This window comes from Pygocentrus nattereri, chromosome 11 (assembly GCF_015220715.1).
Source record: "Pygocentrus nattereri isolate fPygNat1 chromosome 11, fPygNat1.pri, whole genome shotgun sequence".
Taxonomy (NCBI): domain Eukaryota; kingdom Metazoa; phylum Chordata; class Actinopteri; order Characiformes; family Serrasalmidae; genus Pygocentrus; species Pygocentrus nattereri.
In genome coordinates this window covers 40,711,339-40,729,599 of record NC_051221.1, presented here as the reverse complement: position 1 = coordinate 40,729,599, position 18,261 = coordinate 40,711,339, and the positions used below count along the sequence as shown (strand labels likewise).

The window sequence follows — 18,261 nt, the reverse complement described above, 5'->3', positions numbered from 1 at the left end:
CTAACAGAGGGAGATCCAGTCAAGAGCAGTGCTGGCTTTCACTGCAAGAAACCAAATGTTTGACAGTGATCTAGTAAAGGTCAGGTAATACCAGTTAGTCTCAGGATATGTGCACAGTAGGCCCAAAAGCTGGGCAAAGGGGCAACACACGAATAGAACTGTGACACAAAAGTTAAGATTATCAGGGCATAGATGGAATCAGGACCAGGGACTACCTTGCTGTAAAGAAACACAGCAAAAGGCAAAAGGGTGTGTTTGGTTAAGGACCTGTACCAAAGATACCGCAGAACCTCAGTGCTTCTTACAGAAGTTCACCAAGAAGAAAAGGTCCAAACTATCTGCATAGTTGATCATTGAGATGTAAACAAAGTCAATCAGTTTGATGTGAAATGGTGCATTGTAGAAAAACTTGCATTGTAGAAAATTGTCAAAGAAACCCACACACACACATTATATATATATATATATATATATATATATATATATATATATATATATATATATATATATATATATATATATATATATTCCTTGCTGTATATATTTCTTGATGGTCAATGCTGATCTAGAGCTGGTTTATACACACACACACACACACACACACACACACACACACACACACACACACATACATAAATATATATATATATATATATATATATATATCCTCCCATCGACCCACCACCGATGGGAGGGGCAGTAGTAGGGGTGCGGTGCATTGTGGATCGGGCAGTGTCCGAAGGCGTGGGCCTTGGCGTTCTGATCCTCGGTTGCTGAAACTGGCTTTTGGAACTTGGAACGTTACCTCACTGGCGGGGAAGGAGCCCGAGTTGGTGTGCGAGGTCGAGAGATACCGACTAGATATAGTCGGGCTCACCTCAACACACAGCTTGGGCTCTGGGTCCAATCTCCTTGAGAGGGGCTGGACTTTTTTCTTTTCTGGAGTTGCCCATGGTGAGAGGCGGCGGGCAGGTGTGGGCTTTCTCATAGCCCCTCGACTCGGCGCCTGTATGTTGGGGTTTTCCCCGGTGGACGAGAGGGTAGCTTCCCTACGCCTTCGGGTTGGGGAACGGGTCCTGACTGTTGTCTGTGCTTATGCACCGAACAGCAGTTCAGAATACCCAGCCTTCATAGAGTCCTTGGAAGGGGTGCTTGAAAGTGCTCCTCCTGGAGACTCGATTGTCCTACTGGGGGACTTCAACGCTCATGTGGGCAATGACAGTAAGACCTGGAGGGGTGTGATTGGGAGGAATGGCCTCTCTGATCTGAACCCGAGTGGTGTTCAGTTTTTGGACTTCTGTGCAAACCACAGTTTGTCCATAACGAACACCATGTTTGAACACAAGGATGTCCATAAGTGCACATGGCACCAGGACACCCTAGGCCGCAGTTCAATGATTGACTTTGTAGTCGTGTCAGCGGACTTGCGGCCATGTGTACTGGACACTCGGGTAAAGAGAGGAGCTGAGCTGTCAACTGATCACCACCTGGTGGTGAGTTGGATCAGGTGGTGGGGGAAGATGCCAGTCAGACCAGGCAAACCCAAACGTATAGTGAGGGTTTGCTGGGAACGTCTGGCAGAAGAACCTGTCAGATTGATCTTCAACTCACACCTCCGTCAGAACTTTGACCAGATATCGGGGGAGGTGGGGGACATTGACTCAGAATGGGCCATGTTCCGCTCCTCCATTGTTGAAGCGGCTGACTGTAGCTGTGGTCGCAAGGTAGTTGGTGCCTGTCGGGGCGGTAATCCTCGAACCCGGTGGTGGACACCCCAGGTGAGAGATGCCGTCAAGCTGAAGAAGGAATCCTACCGGACATGGTTGGCCTGTAGGACACCAGAGGCAGCTGGCAGGTATCGACAGGCCAAGCGATCTGCGGCTTCAGTCGTTGCCAAGGCAAAAACCCGGGTGTGGGAAGAGTTCGGTGAGGCCTTGGAAAGTGACTTTAAGTCGGCTCCGAAAAGATTCTGGCAAACCGTCAGGCGACTCAGAAGGGGAAAGCAGTGTGCCACTAGCACTGTATATAGTGGAGATGGTGTGCTGCTGACTTCGACTGAAGACGTCATTGGGCGGTGGAAGGAATACTTTGAGGACCTTCTCAATCCCACCGACACGTTCTCCAGTGAGGAGGCAGAGTCTGGGGACACGGGAATAGGCTTGTCCATTACTGAGGCCGAAGTCGCTAAGGTAGTTAAAAAGCTCCTTGGCGGCAGGGCTGCAGGGGTGGATGAGATCCGTCCCGAGTTCCTCAAGGCTCTGGATGTTGTGGGGCTGTCTTGGCTGACACGCCTTTTCAACATTGCGTGGACATCGGGGGTGGTGCCACTTGATTGGCAGACTGGGGTGGTGGTGCCTCTTTTTAAAAAGGGGGACCGGAGGGTGTGTTCCAACTACAGGGGAATCACACTCCTCAGCCTCCCTGGTAAGGTCTATGCAAGGGTACTGGAGAAGAGAGTCCGGCTTATAGTCGAACCTCGGATCCAGGAGGAGCAGTGCGGGTTCCGCCCTGGTCGTGGAACACTGGACCAACTCTTTACCCTCTCCAGGATTCTCGAGGGTTCATGGGAGTTTGCCCAACCAGTCCACATGTGCTTTGTGGATTTGGAGAAGGCATTCGACTGTGTTCCCCGGGGTATTCTGTGGGAGGTGCTTCGGGAGTACGGGGTACATGGCTCTTTGCTACGAGCCATTCAGGCCCTGTACAAACAAAGCAGGAGCTTGGTTCGCATGGCCGGCAGTAAGTCAGACTTTTTCCCAGTGAGAGTTGGACTCCGTCAGGGCTGCCCTTTGTCACCGATTCTATTCATAATTTTTATGGATAGAATTTCTAGGTGCAGTCAGGGGATGGAGGGTGTCCGGTTTGGTGACCTCAGGGTCACATCGCTGCTGTTCGCAGATGATGTGGTCCTATTGGGGACATCAGGCCGTGAACTTCAGCTTTCACTGGATCGGTTTGCAGCCGAGTGTGAAGCGGCCGGGATGAGGATCAGTACCTCCAAATCCGAGGCCATGGTTCTCACGCGGGAAAGGGTGGAGAGCCCTCTCTGGGTCGGGGATGAGCTCTTGCCTCAAGTGGAGGAGTTTAAGTATCTCGGGGTCTTGTTCACGAGTGATGGTACAAGGGAGCGGGAGATTGACAGGCGGATTGGTGCTGGGTCAGCAGTGATGCGGGCTCTTTACCGGTCTGTTGTGGTAAAGAAAGAGCTGAGCCATAAGGCAAGGCTCTCGATTTACTGGTCGATCTATGTTCCCACCCTCACCTATGGTCATGAGCTTTGGGTAATGACCGAAAGAACGAGATCGCGAATACAAGCGGCTGAAATGAGTTTCCTCCGCAGGGTGGCTGGACTCTCCCTTAGAGATAGGGTGAGAAGTTCGGTCATCCGAGAGGGACTCGGAGTAGAGCCGCTGCTTCTTCACGTCGAGAGGAGCCAGTTGAGGTGGTTCGGGCATCTTGTTAGGATGCCTCCTGGACGCCTCCCTTGGGAGGTGTCACAGGCAAGTCCACCGGGGAGGAGACCCCGGGGAAGACCCAGGACACGCTGGCGTGACTATATCGCCCAGCTGGCCTGGGAGCGCCTCGGAATCCCTCCCAGGGAGCTAGTGGAAGTGGCTGGGGAAAGGGAGGTCTGGGCTTCATTGCTCAGGATGCTGCCCCCGCGACCCGAACCCCGGAGAAGCGGAAGATGATGGATGGATGGATGGATGGATATATATATATATAAAATGTATGTATGTATGTGTATATAGCTGCACTTATATATTATATTTTATTGTATTGCACTGTGTATTGTAGTTTATTGTATTGTATTGCATTGCATTGAATGGCACAGAGTTCTGTGTTCAGCTCTGTTCCTTTCTCTCTGCCTATCAACACAGACTCTATCAGTATCTGAGCTCAGGACCGTCTTTCTCTCTAACCTGTTGGTAACTAGCAGAGACACTTTCTCTAGACAGATAAAGCTCTTCTTGTAAGTCGCTCTGGATAAGAGCGTCTGCTAAATGCTGTAAATGTTTAGCTAGACACCACATACACACAACACAGCGTACTGTCACTGTCCAAAAAAGAACACAAGTATCTCCATCTTCTCACAACTTATCAGCGTCATTTGAGCACGGCAGCTGTAGTTCACACTGTGTGAAAATTTCACGGTGATTGGACCAATAAAAATTGCTTGGATAAATCACTTTATATTAACTGACAGCGAAAGTAAAGAACATTTTACTCTCTACTGTAAAGTCACCATTTCGAAAATGCTTGTTTTCTGTGGACATCATCGATATGCTGGTTTTCCTGGTGATCAGCACAGCAACTTCCACTGCTGCCGTCGAGCACAGCAGCATCCAAAACACACGACATGCTGGATTCGTTGGCGAGCTGATCGTGAGTTATTTACTCTCCAGGATCATCAGTGAACCTGAGTATATGTTTCGAGTTTTGTAATGTTGGTAGTAGTAAAATACGGGTAAATCTGAGAAAAGTTTTATTTCGCCTTACGATGCTCTGCCTGTGGTTATATGCAGTAACTTCCCCTGAGAAAAGACTTAGAAGCATTAAAGGCTTCAGACGTCTGGTTCCTGTCACCACTGCACCGAACAATTCTGAATTGGTAGGCATTTCACACCAAATCATTCTGAATGACTTTTTTACATCTTAACCATGTAATTATGCAGAAATATTTAAAAAGGTGAAATAAACTCCATTCTGGTCTATCCTGCATGAAGAAACAGCTTCTTTCTACAACAGTTTCCTTAAAAGCCGTAGGTGGTTTAGAAGAGTTTCGCTTCACAGCTGAGCCTCACCTTCATCCATGATTGTGATCGCTGTCGTCACAATAGGCCCCGAGCCCTTGATTGTCATGGCGTTAAGGTAGAACTTGTAGCGCGTGCTGTACTTGAGATTTTCAAGAATGACACTGGTCTCGTTAGCCAGGAGGGTCATCTCTTTCAGCTCCTCTGTGTTATTAACTGAGAATGAACAGAAAAAGAGGAAAAGAAATACAAAGAGAGTGCGGCAGCGGAAAGACTCTATGCAAAGACCATTATGCCCGGTGTGCTGTTTACCACTCAAATAAATATTTAAAATTTAAAATTGAAACAGTCCTTCCTCCTCAGTTAGAAAACTGCGTCATCTGAAACATCGTTTTACCCGTAAGATCGATTTCAGAGCTGCTGTTAAGACTTACTGGGCTGGTATTTGAGAATGTAGCCAGTGATGCGACCGTTATCATCCACGGGAGGGCCCCACTCCACTGTGAACGACTCCAGATTTGGATTTGTGATTCTGAGGAAAGTCGGGGGTCCAGGCACTTTTCGCAACGACACAAAGAGATACAAAGCAAAATTCAATTGACTGATTATTTAATTATGTCATTTATTGAATAAATATATGAAGACTGGGTTATTTACAAACCAATTAACAGAATGTAGTGAAATTCAGTTGACCGCCAACAGAATCCGTAGGATTAGGATCAGGTTTGAAGGAACATTTTGGCACCAACTTTAATTTACACAACTGTGTACTTACCACAGGTGTGGCCAATCAGACATGCTTGGCATCCAAATTGTGCTTTTATAGTTTAGTGCTGGAGCCAAGCAGCTAGCATTGCCAACAAAACTAGATCGTTTCTGTAAATGCATACCCAAAATCTTCTCTCAACCTACTCAAACCACATCCTGGCCTTCTTTAAGATAAGATAAGATAAGATAAGATAAGATAAGATAAAGATAAAGATAAAGATAATATGCGTTTATTGTCACAGTGTACAATGAAATTGAGCAGCAGTCCAACGGCACTTCCTACATACAAAACAATTTAAACATAAGGCTAAAATATATAAAGTGCAGTATTTAAGGGAAAAGAAAAAAAAGTATCAAAAATCTTAAATATAAAGAAAAAGGACTATAAAACTATATATTCTAAAACAGTCAATAGACAATAGACGGGAGAGGTAGCAGTTGCTGTTGCACATTCCTTGGACAGCTTATAGCATTATATAATATTGCACATCTAAGAATTATTGCATAGAAAGCGTACAGATTATAGATCGCACTCTCGAGAACAAATGAATAATAAATAGTACATGGGGTGGCGTGGAACACTGGAACACTGGAACACTGGAACAGTGGAACAGTGGACAGTGTCCTATGAAATCAGTGCCAGTAAAGAGCTGTAGTGGTGTTCAGTCGGTTCCGAGAGCCATCAGACTCTTCAGTTCCTCCCATCGGGGACGGGATGCTGCTGCTGACTGAGTTTAACCCAGTCACACTACATGGACATTATTCAACTACTCAACCAATTAATTATTTAATTATTTATTCACAATTACACTTCCCCAACCTCTCTTACACTCAAGCACTTTTACTCATGGTGTGGTATTCATATATTCACATATTCACTTTACAGAACTATATTTTTTACATGTACATATTAATAATTCTATGGCACATCAGTCACTCTTCTAACCAATGTCGTTTGCACCTTGCACTTTGCTCTGTGAGTTTATTTATTGGCTGTTAGCAAAATCTACTGCACTGCTCCATCTACAGAAAGTTCTTTACCTTGTACAGAAAGTTTCTATACCCTTATATATTTTCTATTGTTCTGTGTTTGATAGATGTTGAATATGTTTCCTACTGTTTTGTGTTGTTGCTGCTGGATGCCTAAATTTCCTTCGGGATCAATAAAGTATCTATCTATCTATCTATCTATCTATCTATCTATCTATCTATCTATCTATCTATCTATCTATCTATCTATCTATCTATCTATCTATCTATCTATCTATCTATCTATCTATCTATCTATCTATCTATCTACTGAGCACAGTGTTCTATAGAAAGTAGAACATGTGTGGTTTAAAGATGTGGTTTAGGACGCCGTATTACTAAATGTAAACTGTAAAAATGTCTAAAGATCTGTTGTCTAAAATGTCTTCAAACAGCATTCAGCCACATGGTTTTGCTCATTTTTATAGTTCACAGTCAGTCATACTGGGCACGCTTGCTGGAGCTTGAGCAGGTTGAGAGAAGTTTTAGGGATGCGGTCACAGGAAAAATTGACTATAGATTTCTAGTGTTACTTAGCAATGTTAGGCTTGTAACCCCAGTGCTACAGTAAAGAAGCACAATGTCTTGGCTGTATCTGAGGTAAGTAGAACACTGATTTTTCACCAAACTAGGGTTAAGGTAGAGGTTAGGGGTTAGAGAAAGTGTTTGGTTTAGGCTCAGGGAACGTTAAGTTGATTTTAAAAGATTTTTTGTTGAACGCCAGTAAAATTACATTGTTAAAATAAAGTTCTAGCAGTTTTCAACGATCCAGTTAGCAAACCCGTCCACACCGTACCTCCCTCAGGTGTCTCGAATTTCTGGTTTGTACTGGGAGGTCCATCACCCTTCCCATTGAAGGCCCTGACATTGATGCTGTACTGGCTATAGGGTTGCAGGTCAGGGAGACGGCCCTCTGTCTCATTCCCACTGAAAGTGAGCTCCTGTGGCTTTTCTGGCTTGGAATCCTCTTTCTGCAAACTCTTCTCCTTCCAGTAGCTCACCTACCACACACCAATCACACAATACTGTCATCTCTACAGTCATATGCAAGTTTGAACACCCTCATGTCAAATGACATGTTTGGTTGATTTTCTAAATGCAAATCTGAAGGTTTGACCTCATCTTATGGCTTTGCGTAATGGAGGGGAAGTTCTGGAAATCTTCTGCTTGGAGCCAGCAAGCCTAAACAAACATCCTCTACAGCGCTGAAAATCAACAAAACATGTCATTTTACCAGGGGCGCCCAAATTGTTGTATTCAACTGTTTATATACACTCACCGGCCACTTTATTAGGTACACTTTATTGTTCGCTTTCTTGTTAACACAAATAGCTAATCAGCCAATCACACGGCAGCAACTCAACGCATTTAGGCGTGTAGAGGTGGTCAAGACGACTTGCTGAAGTGCAGGCCGAGCATCAGAACGGGGAAGAAAGGGGATTTAAGGGTCTTTGAACGTGGCGTGGTTGTTGGTGCCAGACGGGCTGGTCTGAGTATTTCAGAAACTGCTGATCTGCTGGGATTTTCACGCACAACCATCTCTAGGGTTCACAGAGAACGGTCAGAAAAAGAGGAAATATCCAGTGAGCGGTCAGTTGTGTGGACGAAAATGCCTTGTTGATGTGAGAGGTCAGAGGAGAATGGGCAGACTGGTTCCAGATTATAGAAAAGCAACAAGGAACTCAAATAACCAACCAGAATCTCTGAAGAACGTTTCCAACACCTTGTTGAAAGTCTGCCATGAGGAATTAAGGCAGTTCTGAAGGCGAAAGGGGGTCCAACCTTTTACTTGCAAGGTGTACCTAATAATTATCAACCCTTAACTTTCATAGATATGCTGTATTTCACACAATTTTGTGAATAATAAGCCTTAGGATGTGGGTCTTTAAGGTTAAAGGTGCAGTGTGTAGTATTTAGTGGCATCGAGCGGCGAGGTTGCAGACTGCAACTAACTAAATACCCCTCCATCACTTTTTCCTCTCCACCTGTGTCAGGTTTTCTTCTTCACGCCCTTTTTCACTTCCTTGATGATGGGGGATTCATCCTCGCTTGCTTTTCCTTGTGCTAAGTAATACGTATGAGCTTCCATTTGTCAACATTTGGGCTCTCAAACTTCTCACAACACAGAACGGTCAGCCAGCACCAGCAGCCACCACGGATTCTTCTTCCTTCTACATCTTCCAACCAGCGCTATAGCACTTCCACAGTCAAGCTGCTGCTTCAAGGTTAAAATGCGCCCTTGCTCCCGATGTAAGTGTGAAGGGGGTCATTCTAAGCTAACACAACGATTCATAGTTACAGGTGATTGTACATTAATGAAAACAAGGGTTTCATTCCAGCTGGATGTTCAGGATTTTGGTAGCAACTGTTTCAAGAGTCTTTGAGTCTCCCGTCTCACTCTGCGGCCTACCTTGTATCCCAACATTTTCCCTTTGACTGTAGAAGGAGGAATGGGCTCCCAGTGAACCTCAGCCACCGTGCTGTTCTGCACAAGCACCTTCACACTCTCTGGAGCCATCGTTGGGCCTGAAAGACCAAGAAAGAACATGTAAATGGCTTGTTTAGTAATGTGACCAATCAGATGTTGTATATTAAACTAAAGGGCTGTTATTTAACTTCGGCCAGACTATATGGCTTAATAAAGCTGAGACTCTTTCAAAAAAGAGCCTTCATTTGAATCCTCTTTAGTAAGGCCACACCGAATACAAGATTTCCTGTATACAAGTACCGGTTCTAAAAATCTTGATTTGAAATTCAGGTGTATTGCTGCACATTCCCTCAAGGTCTGGGCCCATATAGAAAGACTCATGGGAGGCCCTTTCAGACTGTCATTCTACTCAATTGTGGCATCATTATAATCTCTTAAGAGGGCCACAACCTTCTTACCAACTCAGTTTTCTTGGTCTTGGTCTTGGGGTGTTAATATTTGTGGTGGTCTTTATGACGATAGAGGTTTTCGCTCTTTTGAGACACAACATTTTGTCTCCCAGCTTCTACTTACTTTGTGTATTTGCAATTAAGATCAGTGCCCATGGGGCTTTCCTATAGCTGCTCATCCTGTGGTGGACTGGATCCAGCCATATATGCCCTCCAAAGGATGTGTAGCCAGGATCTATCGTAAGTTGATATGAAACCTCTTTCTGTTATTCCATTATGGAACAGGGAGCTTGCTGCCTTAAATTACACTCTGGAATGGGAAACTATTTGGTCTAATCTTAACAGAACATCCAAAAATCCAGCACATCAACGTATTCATTTCAAGGTTACTCATAGACCATAACTTACACCGTATAGAAGATTTAAAACGATGCTCCATTATTGTCATATATGTACCAACACTGCTCCTGGTAGATTTTTACATATGTTCTGGGAATTCTGGAAATTCTGGAAATATGTAAATTCAGTTTTGTCTAATTGACTGGAAATTGAATATAATTATGACCCAAGTTTGTGTCTCCTGACAACTCCAATATAGGGTTAAAGATGATACAGAGTAAAACATTGTTTTCTGGATTCACTGCTGCTTAAAAAGACAATTCTACAAAACTGGATCACACCTGGACTTCAATTGGAATCATTCTGGGCTGTTAATTTACTTAACATGGCAAAATTTGAATATACTGCTGTGAGGCTTAACCATGCTAAGCCCGTGACTGTTGAAACGTCTGGGTTACGTATTTTGGATTTCCTGCAAGGTATGCATGGAATATGGACTCTTCCTCCCTTATTTAATTTTATGATGTTGTACCATGATCAGTCCTACTGTCTATGTCTCTAATGTCTCTTTGTTTTGTTTTTTTTGCTGTTTGTCCTCTTCTACTTGTTGTCTGTTATTTTGTGAAACAATAAAAAGTCTTCAATAAGGAATCGATGGAAATCAAGCAGTGGCCATGTCCACTTTGCACTTAAACAGGATGTAATATCTGAAATATTCAAAACAGATTTAGCACTTAAGGGGCCTTTTGCGATGTAGAAATGCACAGCTGACTCACGGTCTTCTCCTGAATATCCAAGCACCACCTCTGGTTTGGGGCCGGACCCATAATCATTAATGGCCTGCACCGTCACCTCATATGGGACAAAGGTGGGTGTCCCTGTCACTACATACTCCGAGACGTTAGCCACAATGATGGACATCCAGTCTTCATCTGTATCCTTCTGTCTCCAGCTCACCTTATACTGAAGCCCAGGACCATTAGACTGCAGCCCTGTCATCTCCTATTATTCAAACGCAGACATCAGTTCAGTCTTACTGACACCAAAATGACCCAAAACACCCACCTGACTCAATGCAATTCAGTGTTTTCAGCATAATAATCTTACATTCCAAGATATCACCATATTGTCTGGTTCAGTTCCAGTCCCCTCAACATCAGAAGGATTTTCATCAGGCGCTGAGGATCAGAACAGAGTCACTTAAAAAACCTTCAAAAATACTACCGCTGATGTATAAATGGCATTTTAATTAATAAAAGGACTAACACGTGTTCTGACTACGGCTGTCAACTGATAAATAGTTGTTGTTAATCCTTTTTCTAGCAGACCATGCTCAACAGTGCTCGTGGGAGAACATGGACAAATCAACCCTGAGAGGGCTACAATCACAAAGGAGCTGAAACCATTAACTGTAAATATCATATAGTATGAAATATTCTGGTCAAATAAAATATTTTCTTAAATTCCTACGTTTCTCTTAGTTTAACTCACCCTCTGCAGAAAACACATTTTACCATATTTAAAAAATCAAACATAAAATTTAGCAACTTTTTCATGGACCCCATTTTATTATTTTTTTTCCATTTAGGTAAAATAAAGAAATGACACAGTAATTATTCTGTAGAGGACGTGTGAACTTATTTTTACTTAGAAAACCAATGACATGTCATCTGACAGGGGTCATCCAAACTCCGGCATATGACTGTATATGATATATAAGTAAGCGATAAAGTATAAGAAAGTATAAGAAAATAAAAATAACTTTCTGATTCTATTTTTTTCTGCTTATATAGCCACAACATAGTGCACCACTTTTTAAATGGAAAAAGTTGAATCTTTTATCTCTTAGGAATTAATTGTGGTAAACAAAAAAGAATGCTATTAATTAGCAATTATCGCTTGTATCACTTGACAGACCTTCTCATGTGCTGCTGCAACTCACCCTGTAAAGCCTGAAAGAACCCTACGTTCTCGCTGCGTTCTCCAACTCCCCAAATCTTACACAGTGCAGCTCTAAAAACAGGGCTGAGTATTTGAACAGAGATCTGTGGGGTCACTTACAGGCAGGGTTGGTGCGATACTGGTTGGAAGGGATACTAGCTTCGCTCAGGCCCACATCGTTGAGTGCCAACACCCTGAAGGAGTAGTACACATATGGGGAGAGATCCAGGTGAGCTGTGGTGCTCGTACCTGGTACCTCGGTCATATTATTCCACACATCTTGCTCATGGAGAGAGTCCTCGTACTGGATTAGAAACGCTGGAGAGACACAGAATGCATTTAGCGAAGCCAAAATCTCTTGTTTTGTCATGTTTTTCAAAGGAAAATTATTTCAAAGTACAACAAAACAGCCAGATATTAAAGGCATTTGAGAAAGCTCTTGCTGCACTCACACTGAACAGGGCTGTTATGTTCGTCTCCGGGGGTCCAGGTCAGCTGAACACTTCGCTCCTTCTGGTCAGTCAGCTCCAGGTCTCTGGGCGGGTCTGGACGCTCTGGAACATCATGCATCATTATCAACCAATCACCAACCAATGAGAACCAGTGCACCGCAATCAAGATGACGGACATGCAAGTTTATGAATAAAAGCACAAATAAAAGGAAGCGTAATAAATGAATGGCCCACATATGACTTACCAACCAAAAAACAAAGAACATACATCACTTCACAGACGCAAATTAAAGATTGAGGGATTCTACTAAAGAAATGGCTCAAGTATTAACCCACTTTTTGCACCATTGAGTGAACTGGGACATTATGCCAGGAAAAAAAATGAATAAATAAAAAATGAGTGAGTGATTAGAGTGAGTTTGGGGGGTTTGAGGGAGCTAAAGTCACATGCTTTACCGTAGATTATAGGTGGAGCTGCAGTGGCTTCTGCCCAGGGAAAAGCAAGAGGAGGAGAGTTCATTTTTAGTGGCACTCTAAAATGAGCTCTTATTTCAGTAGTTCAGTAGTTAGGATACATGTCAAGTACAACAGGCAAGGCAAGGTTGCCCAATCCTGTCCCTTCAGATCTACCTGGATATCTGTGAAGAGACGTGCCACTCAAAAATGTCTTCTGAGTTTGTCAGACACAAGAAGGCTTTCCCAAGCGAGCCCAGAATGAAAGAGTTTCTATGGAACTTTTGCACGGAATCACAGTTTGTACATCTAGAGAACTGCAACAACTTTCTGAACACAGAACCGCATAACATACTTTAACACTACTGTTATATTTTCAAGACCAGTTATTTACATTTACAGCATTTGGCTGACGCTCTTATCCAGAGCGACTTACAATTTGATCATTTTACACAGGTAGGCCAAGGTGGTGTTAGGAGTCTTGCCCAAGGACCCTTATTGGTATAGTGTAGGGTGCTTGCCCTGGTCGGGGATTGAACCCCAGTCTACAGTGTAGAAGGCAAAGGTGTTAACCACTACACTAGCCAACCAGTGAATTGAACCAGCCAGTCAGTGAGCACAGACTGCATCAGAGCCCAATCAGCACTCAGGTTGCAGTAATGCTAGCGTCCTACTGCCCAAATCCCGTTTGCTGTTTTAACAAAATACTTCTGTCAGCTTTCACAATTAAAGTATGTTCAGTAGTAATCAGAACAAACGCTCCGAAAGAAGTTTTCATTTTGAGTCATTCAGTTCCACTCGCCCCCATTCAATGAGCACTTGCTTATGGAGACCTTTTATAGCGTATTGCAGTCATGTTTTTGATATAATGGGAGAAACAAGAAGTGGCCAGGATGCCCTTAACCTGGCTCTGGATCTTCACCCTCCACCAGGGAGAGCTCTGGTCCGACGCTCCTGAAGTCCTTCATAACCTGGACCAGGTTTTTTGGATTAGGGTTGGAGCTAAACTCTGCAGGATGGTAGACCTCCAGGGCCAGGTTAAGGCACCCCTGCGCTAATGTATATGCAGACAGTTGGTTTGCCCTGGTCTATATGGAAGCTTTGCTGATTGAACTGAAATCTGAACTACCAACCTGAAGAGAAGTGAAATGTTAGCGGTCAGCATTAAATTAGACAGCATTAAAGCTAATTACTAAAGCTTTTAATCAAAGCCTCAATGACAAAGAATTCAAATCTTCCTACTTATGTTGAAAGAATGCATTGATAATGATAAAAAGCAATGTCCCCATTGCCACCTTGCTAGTGTTTATCAGAGTTAGAAGTCCTACATATTTTAAAGCTACACTACGTAAGGTTTGGGGATTTGGAGAGTGGAAAGGTAAAATTCAGAAGGGGACCCTCAGGGTCTTGTAGGCCTCCAGGGAAGGCATAATGATGTCTGGGAACTAAAAATGCACCTGTAATCATTTATTTATTTATTTTCATTAGAATTGTGCTTGACTTTAAACTGCAAGCATTATTGAAACGCCAAATGGAAAACCGGCCAATCAATAATCCTTTTTCTCTCAGGTATATAGGTAGATACAGCTATAGCAAACTCTCCTATTGATGTAGACTTAGTTAACTATCTAAATAATTACAACATGACAGAGGTTTGATTTAAATTGGGTGGGACCGATTTTGCAAAGTGCTAGACACCTCACTGTGAATACGAGCACCAGCCTAATCAATAGGTTGTTAGAAATGGAAAACTGGCAGCATTAAAGCAGAGAGCACTACAGAAAGAGTCGTTGTGAAACAGCTTGAGGGTAAAACATAGGCCAAATAAAGGCGAATACATTTGTCACAAGCTTCTTGGAATTTCTTTGAGAAGCTTCAAGTGTCTGGTTCTTCACCTGACTCACGCCACAGGTTAGGTTGATCCCTGGTTAGATTAATCTAAGCTTAAAGTTATCTAGCTAAAAAATCTGGCTTCATGAAACAGGCCCCAGGAGAAGTCTCAAACGTTTAGAAACAAACCAAGAAATATCGAGATCGTACCGACTACAGTGAGGGTGGCGCTGGCTGAGTCCTGGTCCAGAGTGGTGTTCATGATGCACGTGTACGTGCCTTCGTCCTCCTGCGTCACATCATTTATCGTCAGACTGTCTGAGTCCACCACAAACCTACAAACACACAAAAAGCTCTTATCAACATATGAATGTACAATCAAAACAAGCACTGCCATGTATTAAAACATCATCTTACGAATATCCATCCATGTAAATGTAGTAATGTAGTAAATTAATCAAAAGTGCAGCTGAAGCAAAGGAATGAAAGGCCATCAAAATATTTACAATAAAAATAACTGGTATGCAACATAAGTAACATTATTTGGACATGTGTACTTGTAGAAAGTGAACAAAATACGTATTAAAATGACCACAATCAAGCTTTCTAACAAATAGAGATATTTAGACCCAGCCTACATCCTCACAACCTGGCATGTGCATTCTGACTACTAGTTATTTACAATATTTAAGTATCTATAAGAGTTAATAAACTGATACTGGTGAACCACAGGAAACATAAAACAACTTCAGACCAAAGTAGCTTAGAGCTGTAGACTCACTTTTTAGATGATGGCACAGGAAATTAACATTTTAATCTAAAAATAAATAATAATTTAATAAAAAATCTTCTCTTACTCTGAAATTACAGTGTTTTGGTAATAAAGTAATATTTTGAGAAGAAAGTCATAATATTTTGATGACAATATCGTAGAATGATGACATTAAAGTGGCATTAATTCCAGGAAAGTTTACAATATTATGGCCAACGCCTTCGCAAAAGGAAGGCAGCACCTCCGCGTGTTAAAGTGGAGGATGTTGAGGAGTTGGTGGAGTTACTTTCATATTGATTTCACCCATAAAGAAACACAGCCTCCCTGTCTCTCCTGACACATCAGCACTGGACTGTTATTAGTATACGAAACAGCTGTGCAGGAAACCGTGTTTATCTAGAAGACCCAGACGGACTCGGAGGACAATCGCAGGCAGGGTCGTCTACACGGCTATCGGTGGCTACATCTCTGTGCCATTCAAAGAGGGCGTGTAGTTTCACAGACAGTGAGAATGATGATCAAAGTCTTCCACAAGGAGACCGGAGTGTGCGTGAGGTCTTTTACCTCATCAGTACAGCAACCGAAACCCCAATACGTTATCAAAATTCATCAAAAATTCCCATAAACAGAGTCCTAAACCTCGTGGAAAGGTTTCTCAGAAGAGCTGAAGCTGTTATAGCTGCAAAGGGTGGGCCGACATCATATTAAACCCTATGGATTAAAAATGGGATCTCACTCAAGTTCATACGCGTGTGAACCTTACCGCTCATCATCAGGCAGTTCCCCGTTGTCTTTGAGCCAGGTCATGGTAGGGATAAGTGTGGGATCATGCTTCACCTTACACTCAAACACAGCTTTGCTGCTCCTCTGCACCTTTTTATACTCAGGCTGCTTCAGGATCCGTGTGGGCTCTGAGATCAGAGAGAAGAAACCAAGGTCAGGTTCTTTCTCACTCGTTCATTCTTTTCAGGTCCTCAGGCATCGTGATAGCACATGAGGAACTGAGTTCTAAGTGCTACTTAAAACAAAGGAACTCATGAGATCACTGCTGACTGCTTTCATTGCATGATTTATTCAATTCAGTGTAGTATACGAACACAACAGAGATCCTATTCTGACCTTTCACTTCCAGATATACGTGATTTTCTCTGTTGCCCAGGCTGTTGGTCGCCACGCAGGTATATTTTCCGCTGTTCAGCGGCTGTGCTACGTTTATCTGTAAAGTTCCGTTTTCGTGCAGGATATAGGAATCACCATTCACTATAGCCGTCTGGCCGTCTTTAAACCTACAGAAAGAAAGAGTCAATATTACATTGACAATATTAATGGTGTGAGTGTCTGAGACACACTCTTTAATGGTAGCGATTGAAGAAGAAAAAGAAAAAAAACGAATAAAATCCTCAGTACAGACATGGATTGCGCTCAGATACACTTACCAAGTGATCTTTGGTATGGGTGACCCAAAAGAGGCACAATCCAGCATGGCTTGGCGATTGGAGATGACCTGGTACACGTAGTTTGGAGGTGTCAGCACCCTCGGAGGTTCAGCTAAAAGAAACAACATTGCAATGAAACTGCTTCTTAACTCTTACAGTGAATACAAAAGTTTAATTACCTTGTCATCGAAGTTAATACCTCATGAATTAGCCTTCTGCAAACTGCATACATGCCATTTATGATATAACACAAATCTAATTTGTACGGTGTGACACACTGCTATCCCTAAAAATGGAAGTAAATGCAAAAAAAAAACTTTATTTTAAATTAAATCTTAATCTTTTTAACTGCTTCAGTTAAATTCACAAGGTACAGGAAAAGACATGCAGTCCTGCACCATCTGCTGGCTGCCTTTGTATTGCCTTTTCATTCGAATCAGGAAAGTTTTCCAAACTGGATTAAAGGTCACGTAAACTGGAATTTTCATGAGACAGGTATTTTATGAGCATACGAGCACAGCAAAAAATTTTATTCGCTAATTCGCTTATTTTTCCATGTAACAGTAGCATTTAAAGTAAGCCCTGAATCCCGTGGCTTAGCTCTGGCGCTGCTTCATGGGATGCGCGATGGTGATGATGAACTTTGCAGTACGTTTGGTAGAAACTTGTCTACTTGTCTATTATTTGTTGACTTACAAATAATTGTTTTTTGTTGTCAACGATTGATTATGCTTATTGATATAGCGTTAAATACACTGTATTTCCAAAAGTATTCGCTCGTCTGCCTCCATAGGGTTTAATATGATGTCGGCCCACCCTTTGCAGCTATAGCAGCTTGAACTCTTCTGGGAAGGCTTTCCACAAGGGTTAGGAGTGTTTATGGGAATTTTTGACCGTTCTTCCAGAAGCACATTTGTGAGGTCAGAGACTGATGTTGGATGAGAAGGCCTGGCTCACAGTCTCCACTCTAATTCAGCCCAAAGGTGTTCTATGGGGTTGAGGTCAGGACTTCCACACCAAACTGGCTCATCCGTGTCTTTATGGACCTGCTTTGTGCACTGGTGTGCAGTCATCTTGGAACAGAAAGGGGCCGTCCCCAAACTGTTCCCACAAAGTTGGGAACTGTCCATAAATCTCTTGGTGCTGAAGCTTTAAGAGTTCCTTTCACTGGAACTAAGGGGCCGAGCCCAACTCCTGAAAAACAACCCCACACCATGATCCCCCCTCCACCAAACTTTACACTTGGCACAGTTCAGTCAGACAAGTACCGTCTCCTGGCAACCGCCAAACCCAGACTCGTCCATCGGATTTCCAGACGGAGAAGCGTGATTGGTCACTCCAGAGAACACGTCTCCACTGCTCTAGAGTCCAGTGGAGGCGCTTTACTCCACTGGATTCCACGCTTTGCATTGCGCTTGGTGATGTAAGGCTTGGATGCAGCTGCTCGGCCATGGAAACCCATTCCATGAAGCTCTCTATTCTGTTCTTGAGCTGATCTGAAGGCCACATGAAGTTTGGAGGTATGTAGTGATTGACTCTGCAGAAAGTTGGTGACCTCTGTGCACTATGCCCATCAGCATCCGCTGACCGCTCTGTCATTTTACGTGGCC

At 43.2% G+C, this 18,261-nt stretch overlaps 1 protein-coding gene across 28 annotated transcripts in view; it reads right to left on the bottom strand.

Annotated features, from left to right (window-relative positions):
* Positions 1-18,261, bottom strand: part of nrcama (neuronal cell adhesion molecule a) — a 118,789-nt gene that overhangs the window by 13,713 nt on the left and 86,815 nt on the right. For 18 of the 28 annotated variants that reach the window (XM_037542349.1, XM_037542348.1, XM_017706486.2 and 15 more), the window contains 13 exons: positions 16,652-16,763; positions 16,335-16,501; positions 15,979-16,126; positions 14,654-14,778; positions 12,617-12,646; positions 12,161-12,262; positions 11,829-12,026; positions 10,875-10,945; positions 10,544-10,769; positions 8,962-9,077; positions 7,348-7,552; positions 5,189-5,311; positions 4,806-4,970 (listed from right to left, as the gene is read on the bottom strand). In XM_037542349.1, coding sequence (XP_037398246.1) covers positions 4,806-4,970; positions 5,189-5,311; positions 7,348-7,552; positions 8,962-9,077; positions 10,544-10,769; positions 10,875-10,945; positions 11,829-12,026; positions 12,161-12,262; positions 12,617-12,646; positions 14,654-14,778; positions 15,979-16,126; positions 16,335-16,501; positions 16,652-16,763 — 1,788 coding nt within the window. The remainder of the gene's footprint in view (positions 1-4,805; positions 4,971-5,188; positions 5,312-7,347; positions 7,553-8,961; positions 9,078-10,543; positions 10,770-10,874; positions 10,946-11,828; positions 12,027-12,160; positions 12,263-12,616; positions 12,647-14,653; positions 14,779-15,978; positions 16,127-16,334; positions 16,502-16,651; positions 16,764-18,261) is intronic. The other 10 variants (XM_017706484.2, XM_037542358.1, XM_017706483.2 and 7 more) reach the window with 1 other exon arrangement.